Consider the following 21,389-nt stretch of genomic DNA (forward strand, 5'->3'; position numbering starts at 1 on the left):
TTGAACATTAGACCCCCCTCTTTTGACCTTAGCAACACCTTCGACATAGTCACCCCCAAAGAACTTAACAAAGCAATCGACTCCTGCCCAGCGCACTCGGCGACCGGCCCGGATGGCATCCCTTATACCTTTATTAAAGCTATAGTCAAAGCAAACACAACTCTAATCCAAGACATGTTCTCCGCTATGCTCCGGCACAGTGTACATCCAGCGGAATGGAAAATAGCTAAGTGTATCCCGATCCCGAAATCCGGTAAAGCAAATTATCATGAAGCAAAAGCCTACCGGCCCATTTCCCTTCTACAATGTTTCAGCAAAATCCTGGAGAAGATAGTGGCCCAGAGACTCTGCACCGCTGGAGAAATCCTAGGCACACTCTCAGCAAACCAATTCGGAGGAAGACCAACCATCTCGGCAATCGATGCCCTCCTGAGAACCTTGACACCAATACAACAAAACCTACTACTAAAAAACAGCACCGGAATCGCCCGGCGAGATAGACCAGCGATCCTAACCAACGACATCCAAGGAGCATTCAATTGTGTCGATCACCTACTCCTCGCGGAAATCATGCACCAACAAAAATTCCCCACCTATCTGACAGAATGGTGCAAGGAATTCAACACCGGCAGAAAACTACAGTTCCAATTCAACCATGAGCTAGAGGAACCACAGCCCTATGATTCTGGAGTGCCGCAAGGTAGCCCCATGTCTCCGGTACTATTTATGATTTATGCCGGAGTAATTCTGGACCCAACTAGCAGCCCAAAAGAGATGGACACAACTTACATCGATGACGATGCGCTGGTGCAAATATCCAAAACACCAGGCTTTACAATCAAGAGAATGGAGGAACGAATGAGAGAAAGACTAATTAAAGCTGAGCCACTCCAAATCAAATACGACCCGGATAAATCCGATCTGATCTTCTTCCGGCCCACCACATCATCCATACAACAACCACGACTTCCAGTCAAAGTTAACAACATCGATATATACCCCAAGGAGAGGCTGAAATACGTAGGAGTCTGGATAGATCCAACCCTCTCCTTCCGGCCCCATATCGAAGCAGCAATCGCAAAAGGCCTAAAAGCCCTCCACCAAATCCGAAACACCGCCCGCCTGCCAGGGATAACAGTCAAGACAGTTCATCACCTAATAACACAGGGCTTCCTTCCAAGCCTGCTCTACGGATCTGAGGCTTGGTGGACTGGCGCAGACCACATCATTAGATCGCTAGAACCACTATACAACGAAGCTGCCCGGATCATCACGGGCCTACCTCGATGGACCAAGAGAGCTAAACTCCTCCGAGAAGCAGGACTACTCCCCCTAGAACACCTCCTAACATATCGCTCAAGAAAGTACGGAACCAGAATACTCTGCACCGAGGCAACCCACCCTAACAATGAATCCCTAATCGAGCTCCTCCCATACAGAGAAGCAAACATCAAAGGGACAGGTCTACACCGAATCGCTTCCCTCCTACTCCCATATCAAACCCCCGGAAATGCGAGAGACAAGTGGAATCAAAACAAACTACTACGCGACCACCTGTTGGAAGAATGGAATACACAGCCAATACCGGACTACCATCATCGGGGGGATTTCCGCCCCCCCTCCAAGATTGCGAAACTCACCCTAACGGAAGCGAAAAAAGTTTTTCGAATCCGGTGCCAAACTACCCGAATCGATAAACACGCGGTATATACAGACCCCGAACCATGCCAGTGTGGTATGGAAAACTCAGCGAAACACACACTTATGGAATGCCCAGCGTGGGCTCGAATCCGTGCCCCCCCTGATAGAAAAGATCCCCGGAGCGATGACCTGGGAAAACTGGATGTTTACAAACTTGAAAACGGACCTTATCTTACAATTTGCAAAAAACTCTCAACTCTCGAAGTGGTACGAGTCGGCGGAAGCGGAGGTGGACCTAGAAGAGGGGATGGAAGAAAATGATTAGGGACGGGATTAGGAAAGGGCAGTTTCCTTTTACCTTTTTAACCTTGGTTTTACTTTGTTTTGATGGATCCAGCGCCCGAGTTCGCTGAGATATGTTATTTCTCCTTGTCGTTGGGTTGTTTCTGGTTGAGTGTCGTTCTGGAATTTCCTTATTTTAAATGTTGATGTTCGTTCGTGTTCGCTTTTGTTCTTGTTTGTTTGTTCGCGTTCGTTGTTTTCTTTCCTTTCGTTCTTTTGTTTGGTTCGTGTTTTAGGCGGTCGGGTCGGCGTGCGATAAGTCTTGTACTTCAAAGCAATATAAGTTTCTTCTTCTTCTTCTGCATTCTACTCGCTCGCCTCTGGCTCGCGATAGGATTTCTTCCCCCCGAGATGGAGTTATACTGATTCTCGAATTGCTTCGGTCCCTGAACTTCCCTCGCTCGACACCCCCCATTCTTTGCTCGTTCGGTGCCCTCACGGGATGCGTCCACCGTTCACCCCTCGCCAAACCAGCGGCTACTCTCGAAAGCCGCCTTCGCCCCTCCTTATTTTCACTCATCGCACGAGTGATCCCACATGTCGGGTACGCACACTGTCAGTAATCTCCAGTCAGCGAGAACCTACTGCCAAAGCGCTCGACAGCCCGCGAAGTTAGCGACCTTTCGGTCGCGAAACTATCGTCAAATTTTTTACCCGAGGTCCCGTGACCTTACCCCTCTTTATCGGCCTTAACCAGGCAACCCTTTTTTACCCGAGGCGGCCCGCTCCCCTCACCCCAACCCAACCGGTCTCCGAGACCACCCTCAACACAATACGGTCGGCACTTTCGATTGCGACCCCCATACATACTGAGCCTTCGGCTCAACCCTTTTTGCATGTCCCCTCCAGAGGACACCACTTCAAACACGACTCGGGCACAGTCTTTAGCCGTTGCTCCAGGGACCGACGACCCCACCCACTCCTTACTTGACCAACCGGTCACCACTCCTCAATTCCTCGCTGCCTGACAACCAGAAGCCCGAGGACCCACATTCGACCCACCCCCCCTCGCTTTCACACCTGACGCTGTTGCGGTTGGCCTCTCCTGCCTTCGTGCGCGTGTCTCAAGGGAGTGAGTAGCGAGTATTCCGCAGGGCACGAAGAGCGTAGCAGGGGACGGTGTGGGCGCTCCACGATATGGGTACTACGGGGCTCTAGCGTCGGTAAGGTTTGAAGGGGACGAGAACAAAGCGAGGCGGTGGTCTTCTTGAGGAAAGAAGAGAACGAGAGTATTGTATAGCAATAAACAGCGTAGATACAGAAGACGTTGCGTAAAGAAAGAAGAAGAAGAACACAAAATACAAACAAACACCCCCCTTAATATACTCAAGGAAATCCCAGCGATGACAAACCCAACATGACTCATACATCAACGATCAACAGAACCCGGTAGAGCCCAATAGAACCTTTCTGACTAATTCGACTCTTCATAACCCCGTACCTCCACTGATCGATCCATGAAAGCGTGGTTTCCCAGTCCTGTGTAGGTTTGTCCACAGATATGACACCGGGAACGTTGGTAATGATATCGTTTCGATTGAACACTACGTTTAGGATTGTGCTCGCTTATGTAGTTGACGGAGAAGTTTGGGGTTCATTCTTACTACGGGGAGGTTTCTTTGTTGTCGCTTAGATTCTGCTTACCTGTACCACTTGTTATTTGCGCCCTCTTCGTGCGTCGTTTACTTTTACTTATGTACGTAGTTCTCGTAGCTGCGGTAGTTAGTTTTGTACTTTGTTTTTGCTTTCGGGTTAGTCGGTGGAGGTTGTAGTCGGGTAGTTAGGTGTGCGATAAGCTTCGGCTTCTAAGCAATATAAGTTTCTTCTTCTTCTTCTGTATTCTACTTGCTCGCTAAGGCTCGCAAAGAACTCCCTGATAACAAACCTCGCTTTAAAAACATCTTATTTTATTCCTCTCGGTTTACCCTGGTATACCATACCAGGCTGAGCCACTTTGCCCCCGATCGTACGGTCGCGTTTTGTTGTTCCAAGCGAAAGAAACCTACGAAAACTGGCTTCCAGCGAAGAATTCTCCAGCCTTGACCTCCCGAAAGGAAGGAAAAGAAACCTTTCCGAAACATCACTCTACGCCGCCAGAAGAACTGGACATTCAATCATGTCGCAGCAAGCATCGCTCCAGTCCTTTTTTACCCAGTCTTCCCAGCAAGAGACAGCCCCTCCGCAGAACAGGAACACTCCGGTTCCCGACCCAACCCCATCCGGAGCTCAGGAACAGGAATTCTCCTCGACCTTTGCAACAGAATCCGACTACAACGACCCATACCAACCGAGAATTGACTACCTCTACCCGAGCATTGTCCTCCAGGACACCCACACCCAGACGGACCTGAACTATATTACCTGAGCCATCAGACATGCCACCAGCCGAATCTGCCCACCCTCCGACAGGATTGAAATCCTCGAAGAGCAAACGACTACACTCCGGAGAACAGTGGATACACTGAAGCACCAAATCGAGGCGCAGACAAATATGATCACCAGTATGCACTCGGCGATCCATCTTCTCCTCAACAAACAACCACAACCGCAGCAACCGCAGCAACCACAACAAAACCAACAACAGCAACAATAGCAACAACAGCGAAAACCACAACAACCGCAGGGACAGAGAATGCCCCCCCCAGCGGCCCCCCAAACAGCTCCCCAAGCAGCGCCTCAGGCAGCTCCTCAGGCCCCCCCACCCGCACCCCCCCAACAAGCCCCACCCCGTGGATGGAAAGCAGGCACCTGGGCTGCCGTGGCCTCGGCACCCGGTCCTGCTCAAGGTAATTTCCAGGTTGTTGAGAGAAGAAAGAAGTCCGCAAAGCCAAAAGCGGACCCTCTCTTCAAGCCAGAATATACCAAAATCAACAGAGAAATCATTCTTGAAACCACCGCCCCATCCGACGTCAATCCCTCCGAGATCAGGACCTTAGTCAATGCAAGAATTCAGGACGAATCCTGCCACTTCATTTCAGCAAGGAGATCACCCAAGGATAAATTTATCCTGGAAACAAAGTTTGTCACCCCAGCAACAAAGGCAATGGAATACGCCAAAGAAATTGAGGAAGCTCTCCTCACCCTACAAGTACCAGTCGCCATTATTCGGGCAAACTCCAATTGGTCAAAGTTCCTTATTCACGGAATCCCCACATCAGTCGGAGAAGGCGTCGAGGCAGGACAACTGGTAGCATCCGAAATTAGAAGCAACTATGGAGAGAACTTCCAACTTGCCCAGGTTCCCCGCTGGATCTCCAGAGCAGAGACTCGAATGGAGAAAACCCACTCATCAATGGTCATCGCGCTCCCAGGACAAGTTACAATGGAAACACTAGGAGTCAAGTTCCTATCTCTCTTCAACCGAAGCTGCCATATCGAGGCCTTCCTCCCAACCTTCCCAGACACCCAATGCACGAAGTGCCTCGAATACGGTCACCGCCAGGAGAAATGCAAAAACAATGGGAGATGCGGTCATTGTGCCGGAGATCATCTCACCAGCTTCCACCCATGCAACCAATGCCAGGGAGGATATAGATGCACCCACACCCCAATCAGATGTCTGAACTGTAAAGGAATCCATAAGGCCTCCGACCCAGCATGCCCCGAAAGAGTCAAACGCCGATTCCTTAACAAAGGAAAGGAAAACGCCCCAACCGCTCAAGACCCACCGGCCGCACCCGTCCAAGAGTTGCTTCCGATAGTTCAAGTACCAGCCACCGCCCCAGTCGGAGCCACACCCGTTCCCGAAGACGACCAACACATGACGAATAATGCCTAGGCTTCGAACAACTGCGCTCGCACACCAACTTAACTGTGCACGGAGCGAACTAATCACCAAGGCGGCGGTGGAAGAAGCAGAAACAAACTCGAGCATTTATTTCCTACTATTACAAGAACCATGGACCTCAACAGAGGGATATCCACCAGAATCAAATCTCTTTTACCTTTTTACAGCCAGCAATATCAATACGAAATGCGCAACATACGTCCGCAAACATGCCAACCTTAAACCAAAACACCACTATACATATGATAACTTCATAGTATCGATTACGGTAGAAATCCAGACCAAGAAAACCCAAATCCTAAACATATACTCCCCAGGCCGAAGTGGCCCCTTCGCTCAAATAGCAAGTACAATCCAAACCCTTGATAACTGTCTAGTAATGGGAGACTTCAACTGCCACCATCAAATGTGGTACGGAGTAAATTCACATGAATACAGAAACAATATTCGAGCAGACCGCGTCAACAGCTATCACGGGGACTGTAGGCGATAGACTGTGGTGCCAAGGAATACAACCTAGGTAGTGACGTAGACGTGGACGTAGACGTAAAGATATACTTTGACTATGGACTATAGGATGGCTCTACCTGGTATGATAAACCAGTTGGAGCCCTATGACGTAGTGCGGACAAAGAATAGTATTCGTAGAATAAATATAGAGGTTGCGTAAAGAGAAAAGGAAAGAAAGGAAAACAGAAGAAAGCCGAGACAACGCCCCTTTATATATCCAAACCTCAACCCACGATGACTCATCTTCTCGCATAACAGAAACAGAAAGAACATAATAGAAACTCTCTTAACAAATCCCACACACACTATACAATCCTTCCTTTACATACTCTGACACTTCGCATAACCGAAACATATAGCTGCCGTTACAACGGCGCACGGTTAAAACGATGGATAACCCGACAGAAACTAACCCTCCTAAACGAACCAGGGGTCTTTACGCATTTCCCCAGAGACAGAGGGAAAAGGCCCACAACCATCGACCTTGCATTTGTAAAAGGCTAAACACTTGACCACAACCTACGATGGAGTACTAAACCCTACGGAGCGGACTCAGACCACGGGAGGACCTCCGTTCACTTACACCTGGAAAGACCACCTTTTGTACCAAGACGAATGTGGCGACAAACAGACTGGAAGCTATTGGAAAACCAAATGTCAAACATTTCCATCCCTGCAGAGGCATGGGAAACCAAGGAACTTACGGAACAAACTGTCGATTTCTTCCTAGAACTGGTCAGGTCAACAGTCAGCATAGTAACACCACTCTCGAAGGAGGGGGTAAGAGCCAACTCCTGGTGGTCAGATGAGATGAAACAGATGAAGGCAATGGTAAACGCAGCAGAAAGGAAGGCGAGAAATACAAGGAAATCCAATCACGTGGAGGAACACCGGAAGGTTTGCAGAGAATGGACAGCCATGATCCGGAAAGCGAAAGCGGACCAGCGGGAAAAGACGATGAACGAGGCGAAGGGTAGTGAAGTCTGGAGAATCCTAAGCGCAGGAAAGAGACGAGATACAATCATACCAACCATACAAGGTGAAGAAACGTTCGCGGGGAAGTGTCAAGCTCTAAGAGCCCAACTTTTCCCCTCGAAACGGACATCCCCCGACCATCCCCCCTTGAACATTAGACCCCCCTCTTTTGACCTTAGCAACACCTTCGACATAGTCACCCCCGAAGAACTTAACAAAGCAATCGACTCCTGCCCAGCGCACTCGGTGACCGGCCCGGATGGCATCCCTTATACCTTTATCAAAGCTATAGTCAAAGCAAACACAACTCTAATCCAAGACATGTTCTCCGCTATGCTCCGGCACGGTGTACATCCAGCGGAATGGAAGATAGCTAAGTGTATCCCGATCCCGAAACCCGGTAAAGCAAACTACCATGAAGCGAAAGCCTATCGGCCCATTTCCCTTCTACAATGCTTCAGCAAAATCCTGGAGAAGATAGTGGCCCAAAGACTCTGCATCTCCGGAGAGATCCTAGGCACACTCCCAGCAAATCAATTCGGAGGAAGACCAACAATCTCAGCAATCAATGCCCTCTTAAGTACCCTAACACCAATACAACAAAACCTACTACTGAAAAACAGCACCGGAGTCGCCCGGCGGGACAGACCAGCGATCCTAACCAACGACATCCAAGGAGCATTTAACTGTGTAGACCACCTACTCCTCACAGAAATCATGCACCAGCAAAAATTCCCCACCTACCTAACAGAATGGTGCAAGGAATTCAACACCGGCAGAAAACTACAGTTCCAATTTAATTATGAGCTAGAAGAACCACAGCCCTATGAATCTGGAGTGCCGCAAGGTAGCCCCATGTCCCCGGTACTATTTATGATCTATGCCGGAGTAATCCTGGACCCAACAAGCAGCCCGAAAGAGATGGATACTACATACATCGATGATGATGTGCTGGTGCAAATATCCAAAACACCAGGTTTCATAATCAAAAGAATGGAGGAACGAATGAGAGAAAGACTAATAAAAGCTGAGCCAATCCAAATTAAATACGACCCGGATAAATCTGACCTGATCTTCTTCCGCCCCACCACATCATCTGTACAACAACCTCGACTTCCAGTCAAAATCAACAACACCACTTTATACCCCAAGGAGAGGCTGAAATATATAGGAGTCTGGATAGACCCGACCCTCTCCTTCCGGCCCCATATCGAAGCAGCGATCGCAAAAGGCCTGAAATCCCTCCACCAAATCCGAAACACTGCCCGCCTGCCAGGCATAACAGTTAAGACAATCCACCACCTAATAACACAAGGCTTTCTTCCAAGTCTGCTCTACGGATCCGAAGCTTGTTGGACTGGCGCAGACCACATTATAAGATCCCTCGAACCACTATACAATGAAGCTGCCCGGGTCATCACAGGCATACCACGATGGACCAAGAGAGCTAAACTCCTCCGAGAAGCAGGCCTACCCCCCCTAGAACACCTCCTGAAATATCGTTCAAGAAAATACGGAACCAGAATACTCTGCACCGACGCAACCCACCCCAACAATGAATCCCTGATCGAGCTCCTCCTATACAGAGAAGCAAATATCAAAGGGACAGGCCTGCACCGAATCGCCTCCCTCTTACTCCCATACCAAACCCCCGGAAACATGAGAGACAAGTGGAACCAAAACAAACTGTTACGCGACCATCTGTTAGAAGAATGGAATATACAACCAATACCTAACTACCACCATCGGGAGGAACTCCGGCCCCCTCCCAAGATTGCGGAACTCACCCTTACAGAAGCAAAGAAAGTATTCCGAATCCGATGCGAAACCACCCGAATAGATAAACATACAGTACATATAGACCCCAAACCATGCCAGTCTGGTATGGAAAACTCAGCGAAACATACACTCATGGAATGCCCAGCGTGGGCTCGAATCCGCGCCCCCCTGATAGAAAAAATCCCCGCAGCGATGACCTGGGAAAACTGGATGTTTACAAATCTGAAAACGGACCTCATCCTACAATTTGCAAAGAAATGTCAACTCTTGAAATGGTACGAGTCGGTGGAGGCGGAGGCGGACCTGGAAGAGGGGACGGAAGAAAATGATTAGGGACAGGATTAGGAAGGGTAGTTTCCTCTTACCTTTTATTTTTGTTTTCTTTTATTTGTGTTTTTTGATGGATCCAGCGCCCGAGTCCGCTGAGATACGTTATTTCTCCTTGCCGTTGGGTTTTCTGGTTGCGTGTTGTTCTGGAATTTCCTTGCCTTTGTTTGTGTTCGTTTTGTTCTTGTTTGTTCGTGTTCCTTGTTTTTCTTTTCTGTTTTTTTCCTTTCTGTTTTTCTGTTCGGTTTCATTTTAGGCGGTTGGTTTGGCGTGCGATAAGTCTTGTACTTCAAAGCAATATAAGTTTCTACTTCTTCTTCTTCTGTATTCTACTCAACGAATATTATTCTTGTTCTACGCTACGTCATAGGGTTCAGTTTGATTACTAGATCAAACAGAGCTGCCCCATAGTCCATAGTTACGAATATCGTCTACTACGTTCTTACCTCGGTTGTATTCCTTGTCACTATAGTCTCTCGTCCATAGACCCACGTTATAGATAGATAGTGAGGGGTAAGAGACCCTTTATAAGTAAAAGAAAGACAACCGATGGCTAATACCCAAGAACCTCCCGGAAACTCCTGATGATTATTCCCTTGAATAAATGATCCCTTTTGCAATGGTAAGACTATATCGACATAAGATTCGTAACAGTATTCTTCCATAAACCTTGGTGTGAAAATTTGCTAAATCAACTGAGCAATTTACTATTCAAGTAGGCTTTAAGCTCCTTGCCAACTGCAAGCATTTCCATAAGGTTCAGACCTACCTAATATACACTAAAAACTTTCTATATAGTCAAGCTTTAACCTAAGTCCTACGTTTTAGAGTCAGGGATAACATTAATCTCACTGCTTTAAAAGCCTTTGTTATTCTCCTAAAACCTACCCATTTAGGTTCAAAATATGTGACGATGACCGGAGAGAATTTAGAGTACTTATTTGCTATAGGTATAACAGTTTGCGAGCACGAGCTGTTAATAATTTATTATAATCAGTATTGAATAAAGATGAATCTGGTGGAGTAATCTTGGACAGGATTTTAATGTTGTCTAAGAACCGTCGCCGCACAGTTCCCGGCTCGATAGTTATGCGTTGAACAGGACGACCCGAGACTATTTCCATTATCAGGTATGCACGTACAGGAGATCGTAATTGTGATTGCCGTGTCGGAGGTGGTGGTTGTCGGCTGTTGAGTATTAGCTCGGGTTACCTAGGTGTAGGGTAAGCTAGGGTTAACTAGGTTGATGGGCCAAACTAGGGTTAGCTAGGGTTAACTAGGGTTACGAGGCAAACTCTAGTAGTGCAATGTTGGACAGGATTTTTAGGTTGCCCGGGAACCGTCGCCCCACAATTCTGGGCTCTGTTGCTATGGGTTGAATGGGAAGACCCGAGTCGATTCCCATAATCAGGTATGCACATACAGGGGGTCGTGGTCGTGATTGCGGGGGCGGAGGTGGTGGTTGGGGGCAGTTGAGTAGGGTAACTCACTGTGAGTCTTGGCAACCCGTCCTGGTTCACTCCATCACCGACACTCAAAACAATCGACAACTGCACCGTACCGAGCGTGCATTCTCTATCCTACAATCATGACGGCGTTCAAAACTGAATCATGCCGTGTTTCCCCATCTTGTGGTTCGATGAAATACACCAATTTCGGATTCTGAACCCCGGGTTACCGCATTGGGCGAATACCACTTCGACGCTCGTAACCCTAACCGCCAACAGCCAGGTACAAACCACCACCAAATACAGATTTATTTATTTCATTTCTGCCGAAAATTCTATTTTGCACACCTAACCGAACCAGATGGCAGCGTTCGTAACCCTAACCGCCAACAGCCAGGTTTAAACCACCTCGTAATACAGATTCATGCATTTCATTTTGACCGAAAACCGTATTCTCTAACCCTCACCAAAATCCCACTTCAACGCTCGTAACCCTAACTACCCACATCCAGGTTCCAACCACCACCAAATACACATTCAAGTGTTTCATTTTGACCGAACATTGTATTTTGTACACGTAAGCAAACCAACTTTCAACGCTCGTAACCCTAACCGCCAACAGCCAGGTTTAAACCACCTCGTAATACAGATTCATGCATTTCATTTTGACCGAAAACCGTATTCTCTAACCCTCACCAAAATCCCACTTCAACGCTCGTAACCCTAACTACCCACATCCAGGTTCCAACCACCACCAAATACACATTCAAGTGTTTCATTTTGACCGAACATTGTATTTTGTACACGTAAGCAAACTAACTTTCAACGGTCGTAACCCTAACCGCCAACAGCCAGGTTTAAACCACCTCGTAATACAGATTCATGCATTTCATTTTGACCGAAAACCGTATTCTCTAACCCTAACCAAAATCCCACTTCAATGCTCGTAACCCTAACTACCCACATCCAGGTTTTAACCACCAGCAAATACACATTGATCTGTTACATTTTGACCAAAAATTGAATTTTGTACCAATAGAATAACAACGACCTGGAGAAAAATAGATAGAAAAGTGTCACTTCAGTATTCTGTCCTACATTCTAATTCCGATACGTAACCATGAAGGTTGCAATTACCAGTCTTCGGGTTATATAGTATTATTATTCTAGACACTACGGAGCAATATTGAATCGCTGGATAGATATGCATATCTACTAGGACAATATGTAAACAAACACTAATGGTGAAATTGGTTACTACTGTTTGTGACAGCTTGAGAGGTATAATATCAATCAAAACAGAAACTGCATCACAGTTTGAAATTGAGATTTGTTGGTATGGTTTGCTATGATTCGATTTGTATGCACACTTGTTGTGACAGAATGTAAATCAGGAATACTAAATAAGATTTGTGAGAATTTTTGGCAATCGTTTGATACGTATGCATACAAATCGGAATGGCAAGTAAAGTGTATACCGATAAGAAAAGCTTTCTGTATGATGGTTGAATACATATAGGAGTCGATACCTGTCAGGAAAATATTCGAATCAGTAATTAGCAGTGAACTTGGTTGATATCATTAATAATTGGTTCATACTTACTAGAGGTGCACCACCTCGCGACCGCGAGGTCCCCTTCTCTCCCACCTATGTGTAGTATCTAGGCACCTCCAGTAATTAGTTAATTTTGTCTTTGCCGTCTCATGTTCTGTTTTCCCGGCCATGTCACATAAATGCCTAAATCTAGCTCTGGAGATCTATTTCCGATTTTCAATGCCAGGTCCAGTGCCAGCTCTAATGCCCGCTCTGGTGTGAGCTAAAATCAAGGTCAGCCCCAGTGTCAGCTTCGTTGTCGGCTCAAATATATGCCAGCTCTAGCTGGAGCCGCCCGAATGCCATCTCTAATGCCCACTCCAGTCCCAGCTCCATTAGATGCCGGCTACAATGCCAGCTCAGATACATGCCGGCACCAGTGTCCGCTTCTCTGCAAGCTCCAGTGCCCGCTTCGCTTCCAGCTCCAGTACCAGCTCTGATGCCCGCTCCGGTGGCAGCTCCGGTACCCGCTCCAGTACCCGCTCTGGTACCAGCTCCGGTGCCAGCTCTAACCCTCACTCCTGTGCCCGCTCTTGTGCCCACCCCTGTTCCCGCTCATGTTCCTGCTCGTCTTCCCGCTCTTGTGTCCGCTCTGGTGACCGCTCGAGTGACTACTCCGGCGTTCGCCTCGATGCCAGCTCCTGTGCCAGCTCCAATGCCAGCTCCAGTGCCAGCTCTGATATATTCCAGCTCCCTTCACCGTTCCTCCACCATACTGGCACCTCCTCTTCCCCTCTTACTGGTCTTCGCTCTCCCTCTTCGCACTCCCCGCCAACTACTGTTCGTCTCTCTCGCCTATTCTGCTCATATTTGACTACTAAATAGCTATATTTATTATTTAATCATAAAGGGTTCCGTTGGTTGGGCTGGTCTCATAGGTAAGGTCAGGGTTAGGGTTTGGGCTTGGCAGGAAAATAGGCAGGGTAACGGCCCTGAGCAGGCAGGGTAACGCCCAAAAAAGATAGTGTAACGCCCAAAAAAGGTAGGGTTATGCACAAAAAAGGTAGGGTAACGGCTCAGAGCAGGCACGGCAACCGCACTAATCGGGTAGGGTAACCATCTCAAAATAGGCAGGGTAATAGAACAAAATCGGGCAGGGTAACTGCACCAAACACACGAATTTGATGTGTCGTGCTTACAAAACACCCCTGTCACTGTCCACCAATCAGATTATAGCAATCTCAGAAGAATTATATTCCGGTACATATTAGATACATTCTTATCAGAACAGCAAATTTAACAGTTATTGACAAACAAAACCTTTTGTATTATTTACAATCCTTTGATGGGTATATATCAGGACAGCGAGTGTATCAGAAATTCAAATTCTTATTTGTTACAATCGTTCATGAAGGTTTGAAAGCTATGAATATTTATTTGTACAGTAAAATACTGAAATTGATACTCAATGCATTTGATGACTTGATTGGTATACCATGTTCTGGATCAATATTGAATAGATTGAATACTGCACTACGGTTTGCAAAATATCTTCTCCCAAAACACGAGGTTGCGGCTTTCCAATCCATTCGGAAATATATACAATCTATCCTCATATTCTGAACTTGAGAGTGAACAATATTCAGCACTTATCTCTAAAACTCATTGTTTTAATTGATAACAGTCTTTATAACATGTATCCTGATATTTTGTATTTTGTAAAAGGGTAGGAATTTGACGATGTCCGCAAGATAACATCTGTTCCACCTCACCTACCTATTAACAGTATGCGCCCAAATTCCCCCAAGCCTTTAGAATTAGGATTATGAATGCTTTTGATTGAGAATGTCATATTTGAGCTGACTGGCGATCAGTATAGCACTCAATTGCTTGAACGTTCTCAGTGTAACCCAATTCAGATCCTAAAACCTTGTCCGATTTCATAGATCGATTGAATAATATAGTAGGTTACAAAGGGTCGAATTGATCAGAAAACTTCTATGGATTTCTAGAAGTTTCCGTCGATTTTAAGGGTATGAGTTACTTGAGATTTGTGATTGCTAAGGTTTCTTTATGTATATTAAGAGGCTTTGCCCTCGATTCTATTCTTTTTCCCTCTCTTTTCTTCTCATTCTTTTGGTACGCAAAGGCTTAGGTAATCTACGCTGGCTATTGCTATTCAAGTACTATTTTCTCTTCCTTTATAAGGAGGCCATCTCACTTGTCCGACCTTAACACCGCTAGACCTAAACTACTGTAAGTTTCTCCAACCCCTCTCGCTCATTAACCTACCAGCCCCTATGACCATCTCCCGTACCCTGCGGAATACTCGCTACCCAACTCCCTAGTATTACGTTGCGTCGTAATCCGCACCAGACGCCATGTCCACCCTCAACCGACCTACATGGGTCTCATCTAACAAAATCGAGTAGTTTAACCATCAATACGAATAGAATACTGCTGCCCTGTTTGACCACCTCCCTACTATGTTTTAAAGCATCCGACACGAGAGGGATAGTGCTCGTACACTGCTCTCTGCCGTCCACAAAACCATTGGCTACCTGGAAGAGCAAGTAATACAGGTCAACCTTGACCTCAATGTTGACCACACCACCTCCGCCCCCAATGTTCCTATCCCCATTTTCGCTGCTACTGCATCAACCACTGTCTCCACCTTTGGGTCTGAAACTTTCCCTGAAAAGTTTGATGGCATCCGGACCAAAATCTCCGGATTCGTTACCCAACTCCGAATGAAGCACGAAGTCAACCATAATCGGTTCCGCAATGGGACAGCAAAGGTTATCCATGCGGTCAGCTGTTTGGAGGGAAGAGCTCTTGATCAGGTAATACAACTTGTTAACGCCAATCCTGCTGACTTCTTTTCCTCCGTCACCTTCTTTGTCGCCCACATGAAAGGCTCATTTAGAGACCTAAACACCCAAAGTACCATCCACCGCCAACTCGTCCCCCTGAGGCAAGGCAAAGGAGACTTTGCCACCTACTACTCGCAGTTCATTAGAAACGTGTCCCACTTGCATTACAATAAAGGGGTCAAGATTGACGAATTGGCGGAAAGATTGTCTGACAACTTTAGAGACGTCATGACCTATCGAACGGACAGACCCAATATGGTGGAAGCATATGCGACCATGTCAGTGACGATCGATAAAAACATGTGACTGACATGCTACGATGAGGCACAACCGTGATTTGCTTTCGAATAGTGTAAATAAAGAGAGCGAGTTTTGGTGATACTCGTTCAGAAAGAAGAAAAGGGAGTTTGTATGTTTGAACGTTCTCAAGTCTAGAAAATTATAACTTTAAGGGGTCTTCTCTCTATTACAGATCCGTTGATGATGAGAGGCCAACCTGCGGGAACACTGAGTCCCTTATAGGAATACGGCGCATTTGCTCAAGTTCTTTTTCCGACTGACAGTCTGCCTATTGATAGTCAGGGGTACAGCAACTATTTTCTATCAGGGGAGAGGAGAGTAACTACGACACCTTGGATGAACTTCTGTCTGAGTCAAATCATTCAATTTGCAGAAATCTGTGGTTGGAATCTCAAGAACTATTGGAAACAGCCGACCAGATAATAATTGTTTATTCTAACTTTATTAGAACCGATTTGGGTGTTTGTAAACCGAAGTTTTGCTTTAGTAGCTTGAGTCGCACTCCCACTCCCCAAAGATACTCTGGAGCAAAACAGGAGCATTCCGGCAGTTTGACACTGCGGAGGTTAGTGTTGGGGATTAAAACGTGTTTTTGGAATTAGATTTTCCATTAACTCCGGGACACCGCCAGAATCATTTCTGTCGTGCTAAAGCATGGTCTTTCGGCATCGGTTGGAGATATATGAAACCTGAAAGATTCGACTCCCTAGGTAGGGAACTCCCATCCTGGGTTCCCTGTGCTATCAGCCATCTTTGTACTTCTGTTCCAGGCTTGCTCGGCCCCCTATTTTTGATTTGTAAGACTTCTTACTCATTGAGATCACTGTCCTCTATACCAATAAAGGTAGGAGCCTAACTGCCCTAATCTTCAAGTGTCGATGAAGAACAAGCTGCTGTTACTTTGGGTCGATGGCTTCACTGATGGAATAGATTCTTTTGTAACAGCCTGATAGTGGCCTTGTTACATTACTCCCCTCTATTGTAGACTCGTATTGAGTCCACTGTAGTGTTACTGGAATATTAGGATTTGGCATAGAAGAAAAACTGTAGCTCTATTGGTGATTACGTATAAACTACATCTCTGTTTCTATCTCCATCAGAGAAAGAAAACTCTAACATGAAATGCCTTTTAAAAACAAAGAAAATGACATATTCTCCACTCTTGTCGTAGAACCTTCCGTTCCATTAGTGGAGATTTCGATGTTAGCAAGAATCTCTCTTTTTCCCTTATCTTTTTTACGCGGGTTTCCTCATGCTTCGGTTTTCTATCGTTTCTTGCATTGTTATCAGTAAAAAATTGTATCCGAACTCTGTCAGACTGATGAAAAACCTGGTACAGGAGAGTTGGTTTTTGTTCCCGGATTTCTTCTGGGATACAGAGCTATTTACGCCGTGTTTTGAGGATCCCTAGAGTTTCACCGTATTTTCCGAGGTTTTTGTGGGTATTTTTAATGAAATTCTTTCATGGCCTCGTCGGCACTTCCTTGCAGAATTTTGTATGGTTCTCAGGAGTCTTCCGAACGATAACCCTCCCAAACAATGCGATACTCTACAAACATTTTCTAATGCCCAGCCTGTTGCCATCAGCTATTAGCTATTTCTTGGAGAGCGTAACTGTATTCTCCTTCGACCTCATCTGGAGTAGGAGAGACTTCAGTGCGTTGAGGGTATCTCAGTCCCTGATAGGACTCCAGCAGAAATATTTGGAAGACATCATGAATGTTCCATTGAGAGGGAAGCTTCAGACTGTAGAACGCAACAACAAGTTTCTCATCAACCTCAAAGAGACATAGTTTCTTGTAGTCAAGCTTGCTTGAGGGTCGATCGGCAATCATATCGCGTCGGTCCATCATCACCTTATCCCCATCTTTAGGTTCTGGAGCTTTCATATGCTTCTGGTCATACCATTTCTTCTGCCGGGCCTGTGCCTGAAAAATATCAGTCCTCATAGTTTTCCAAAGAGCTTTCCACTTGAACTTTAGTACGGTACTGGAAACATTGGCATTGTCCAGCTTCCTTCTGCGCGAATACCAATCGGAATCAGGCTCGAACCCATAGTTCGCGTAGAACTGAGATACTTTAGTGGACCATTGGGTTGCCGTGTTGTAGGCGTACTGTGCAAGCGGCAGTAACCGTGCCCAATCGTCCTACTGGTAGGACCAAAAGTTTCTGAAATATTGCTCTAGCGTTTGATTTACCCTCTCAATTCACGTGTCAGCTTGAGGACGATATGCCGTAGACAGACAAAGGTTGACTCCGAGAAGCTTGATCAATGAATGCCAGAACTTGCTTTCGAGTCTGAAGTCCCGATCAGAAATGATTACTTCGGATAGTCCATGTAGTCGCCATATGTCTTGAAGGAATATATGCGAAAGTTCCTTGATTGTTGCCTCGGTCTTGAGCAGTATGAAGTAGGTAATTTTTGTAAAGCGTTTAATAATAAACGCGATACGGGTATAGGCTTCAGATTCTGGCAAACTAACGAAAAAGTCCATAGAAATGGAGCTGCAAGGAGTATTGGGGACCTCTAAATGTGGTAGCATCCTGTACTTTTCATGACTGGAGCTTTTATTGCTTTGACATGTATCGCAACTCCATACGTATTCTCCCATATCATTGTCCATCTTTGGGCAAAAGAAAAGTGTCCGAAGATGCTCTGCAGTTTTGAATTGACCCAAGTAGCTTGTGGGCTTCGAATCATGTAGGGCGCTCATGATTTTTGGTTTGAGCTCTCGGTGATTTGGGATGTAGCATCTTTTCTTCTAAAAGACATCACCGTGTCTCAAAGTTAGGTTTCAGTAGACTGTCTTACCGAAGGTGTGATCCACAGCCTCCTCCAAGGAGAATTACTCAGCGTCTGAAGCTGAATGAGGCCGGATTTTGTCCAGGAGCACCGGTGTGAGTTTGCAGACCTGAGGTGACTTTGGGCGTTAAGATTTGATCGTAACGGTTGATGGTTGTACAGAAACCATTGTGCTAGGGCAACTCAGGACAGGATTCTTCGGTTGGGCGAGAACCGTGGGCGTACAATTCCCGATTCCGTTGCAATACGTTGGGCAAAGCGAATAGAATCCATCAGCATCGTCAAGTATGTAGGTAAAAGGCAACATGATTGTGACATCTGGAGTGGAGGTAGTGGGTGGGGGCTGTTGATAGTTAGCTCGGGTAACCTAGTGCTAGGGGTAGATAGGGTTAACTGGGGTGACAGGCCAAACAAGGTTTAGCTAGTGTCAACTAGGGTTAACTATGGTTAGCTAGGGTTAGGTAGGGTTAACTAGGGTTACAGGCCAAACAAGGTTTAGCTAGTGTCAACTGGGGTTAACTAGGGTTACCTAGGGTTAGGTAGGGTTAACTAGGGTTACAGGCCAAACTAAGGTTAACTCTAGTAGTGGAATGTCGGACAGGATTTTGAGGTTGCCCGGGAACCGTCGCCCCACAATTCCGGGCTCCGTGGCTATGGGTCGAACAGGATGACCCGAGTCCATTCCCATCATCAGGTATGGACGTACAGGGGGTCGTGGTCGTGATTGCGGGGGCGGAGGTAGTGGTTGGGGGCGGTTGAGTAGGGTAACTCACTGTAAGTCTTGGCAACCCGTCCTGGTTCACTCCATCACCGACACTCACAACAATCGACAACTGCACCGTACCGAGCGTGCCTTCTCTATCCTACAATCATGACGGCGTTCAAAACTGAATCATGCCGTGTTTCCCCATCTTGTGGTTCGATGAAATACACGAATTTCGGATTCTGAACCCCGGGTTACCGCATTGGGCGAATCCCACTTCGACGCTCGTAACCCTAACCGCCAACAGCCAGGTACAAACCACCAACAAATACAGATTTATGTATTTCATTTCTGCCGAAAATTCTATTTTGCACACCCAACCGAACCAGATGGCAACGCTCGTAACCCTAACCGCCAACAGCCAGGTTTAAACCACCTCGTAATACAGATTCACGCATTTCATTTTGACCGAAAACCGTATTCTCTAACCCTAACCAAAATCCCACTTCAACGCTCGTAACCCTAACCACCCGCATCCAGGTTTAAACCACCACCAAATACAGATTTATGTATTTTGTTTTGACCGAGAATTGTATTTTGTATACCCAACTGAACCAGATTGCAACACTTGTAAACCTAAGCAGCAACGTACAGGTTCAAACCACGATCGAATACGCATCGATTCCTAATTCGGATTTCAATACCTGCAACCCAATATGTGAGTGACGATCCATGACCGACATTCCATATTGTGTATTGTTGCAGTCGAGTAGTGGAATGTCGGACAGGATTTTGAGGTTGCCCGGGAACCGTCGCCCCACAATTCCGGGCTCCGTGGCTATGGGTCGAACAGGATGACCCGAGTCCATTCCCATCATCAGGTATGCACGTACAGGGGGTCGTGGTCGTGATTGCGGGGGCGGAGGTGGTGGTTGGGGGCGGTTGAGTAGGGTAACTCACTGTGAGTCTTGGCAACCCGTCCTGGTTCACTCCATCACCGACACTCACAACAATCGACAACTGCACCGTACCGAGCGTGCCTTCTCTATCCTACAATCATGACGGCGTTCAAAACTGAATCATGCCGTGTTTCCCCATCTTGTGGTTGGTTGAAATACACGAATTTCGGATTCTGAACCCCGGGTTACCGCATTGGGCGAATCCCACTTCGACGCTCGTAACCCGAACCGCCAACAGCCAGGTACAAACCACCAACAAATACAGATTTATGTATTTCATTTCTGCCGAAAATTCTATTTTGCACACCCAACCGAACCAGATGGCAACGCTCGTAACCCTAACCGCCAACAGCCAGGTTTAAACCACCTCATAATACAGATTCACGCATTTCATTTTGACCGAAAACCGTATTCTCTAACCCTCACCAAAATCCCACTTCAACGCTCGTAACCCTAACTACCCACATCCAGGTTCCAACCACCACCAAATACACATTCAAGTATTTCATTTTGACAGAAGATTGTATTTTGTGCACGTAACCAAACCAACTTTCAACGCTCCTAACCCTAACTACCCACATCCAGGTTTCGACCACCACCAAATACACTGTATTTCATTTTGACCGAACATTGTATTTTGTACCAATAGAATAACAACGACCTGAAGAAAAATAGATAGAAAAGTGTCACTTCAGTATTCTGTCCTACATTCTAATTCCGATACGTAACCATGAAGGTTGCAATTACCAGTCTTCGGGTTATATAGGATTATTGTTCTAGGCACTACTGAGCAATATTGAATCGCTGGATAGATATGCATATCTACTAGGACAATATGTAAAGCAAACACTAATGGTGAAATTGGTTACTACTGTTTGTGATAGCTTGAGAGGTATAATATCAATCAAAACAGAAACTGCATCACAGTTTGAAATTGAGATTTGTTGGTATGGTTTGCTATGATTCGATTTGTATGCACACTTGTTGTGACAGAATGTAAATCAGGAATACTAAATAAGATTTGTGAGAATTTTTGGCAATCGTTTGATACGTATGCATACAAATCGGAATGGCAAGTAAAGTGTATACCGATAAGAAACGCTTTCTGTATGATGGTTGAATACTAAATAGGAGTCGATACCTGTCAGGAAAATATTCGAATCAGTAATTAGCAGTGAACTTGGTTGATATCATTAATAATTGGTTCATACTTACTAGAGGTGCACCACCTCGCGACCGCGAGGTCCCCTTCTCTCCCACCTATGTGTAGTATCTAGGCACCTCCAGTAATTAGTTAATTTTGTCTTTGCCGTCTCATGTTCTGTTTTCCCGGCCATGTCACATAAATGCCTAAATCTAGCTCTGGAGATCTATTTCCGATTTTCAATGCCAGGTCCAGTGCCAGCTC

General features: G+C 46.2%; 1 protein-coding gene across 1 annotated transcript; it reads left to right on the forward strand.

The window, feature by feature from the left end:
- Positions 1 to 12,770: 12,770 nt before the first annotated feature.
- On the forward strand, positions 12,771 to 13,217 carry H6S33_012706 (uncharacterized protein; the record flags this gene model as incomplete). The annotated part of the gene is made up of 1 exon (XM_044844086.1): positions 12,771 to 13,217. The coding sequence occupies one exon, from the start codon at positions 12,771 to 12,773 to the stop codon at positions 13,215 to 13,217; it is 447 nt and encodes a 148-aa protein (XP_044695355.1).
- Positions 13,218 to 21,389: the final 8,172 nt, after the last annotated feature.

This window comes from Morchella sextelata, assembly GCF_020137385.1.
Source record: "Morchella sextelata strain SCLS chromosome Unknown scls_8, whole genome shotgun sequence".
Lineage (NCBI taxonomy): Eukaryota > Fungi > Ascomycota > Pezizomycetes > Pezizales > Morchellaceae > Morchella > Morchella sextelata.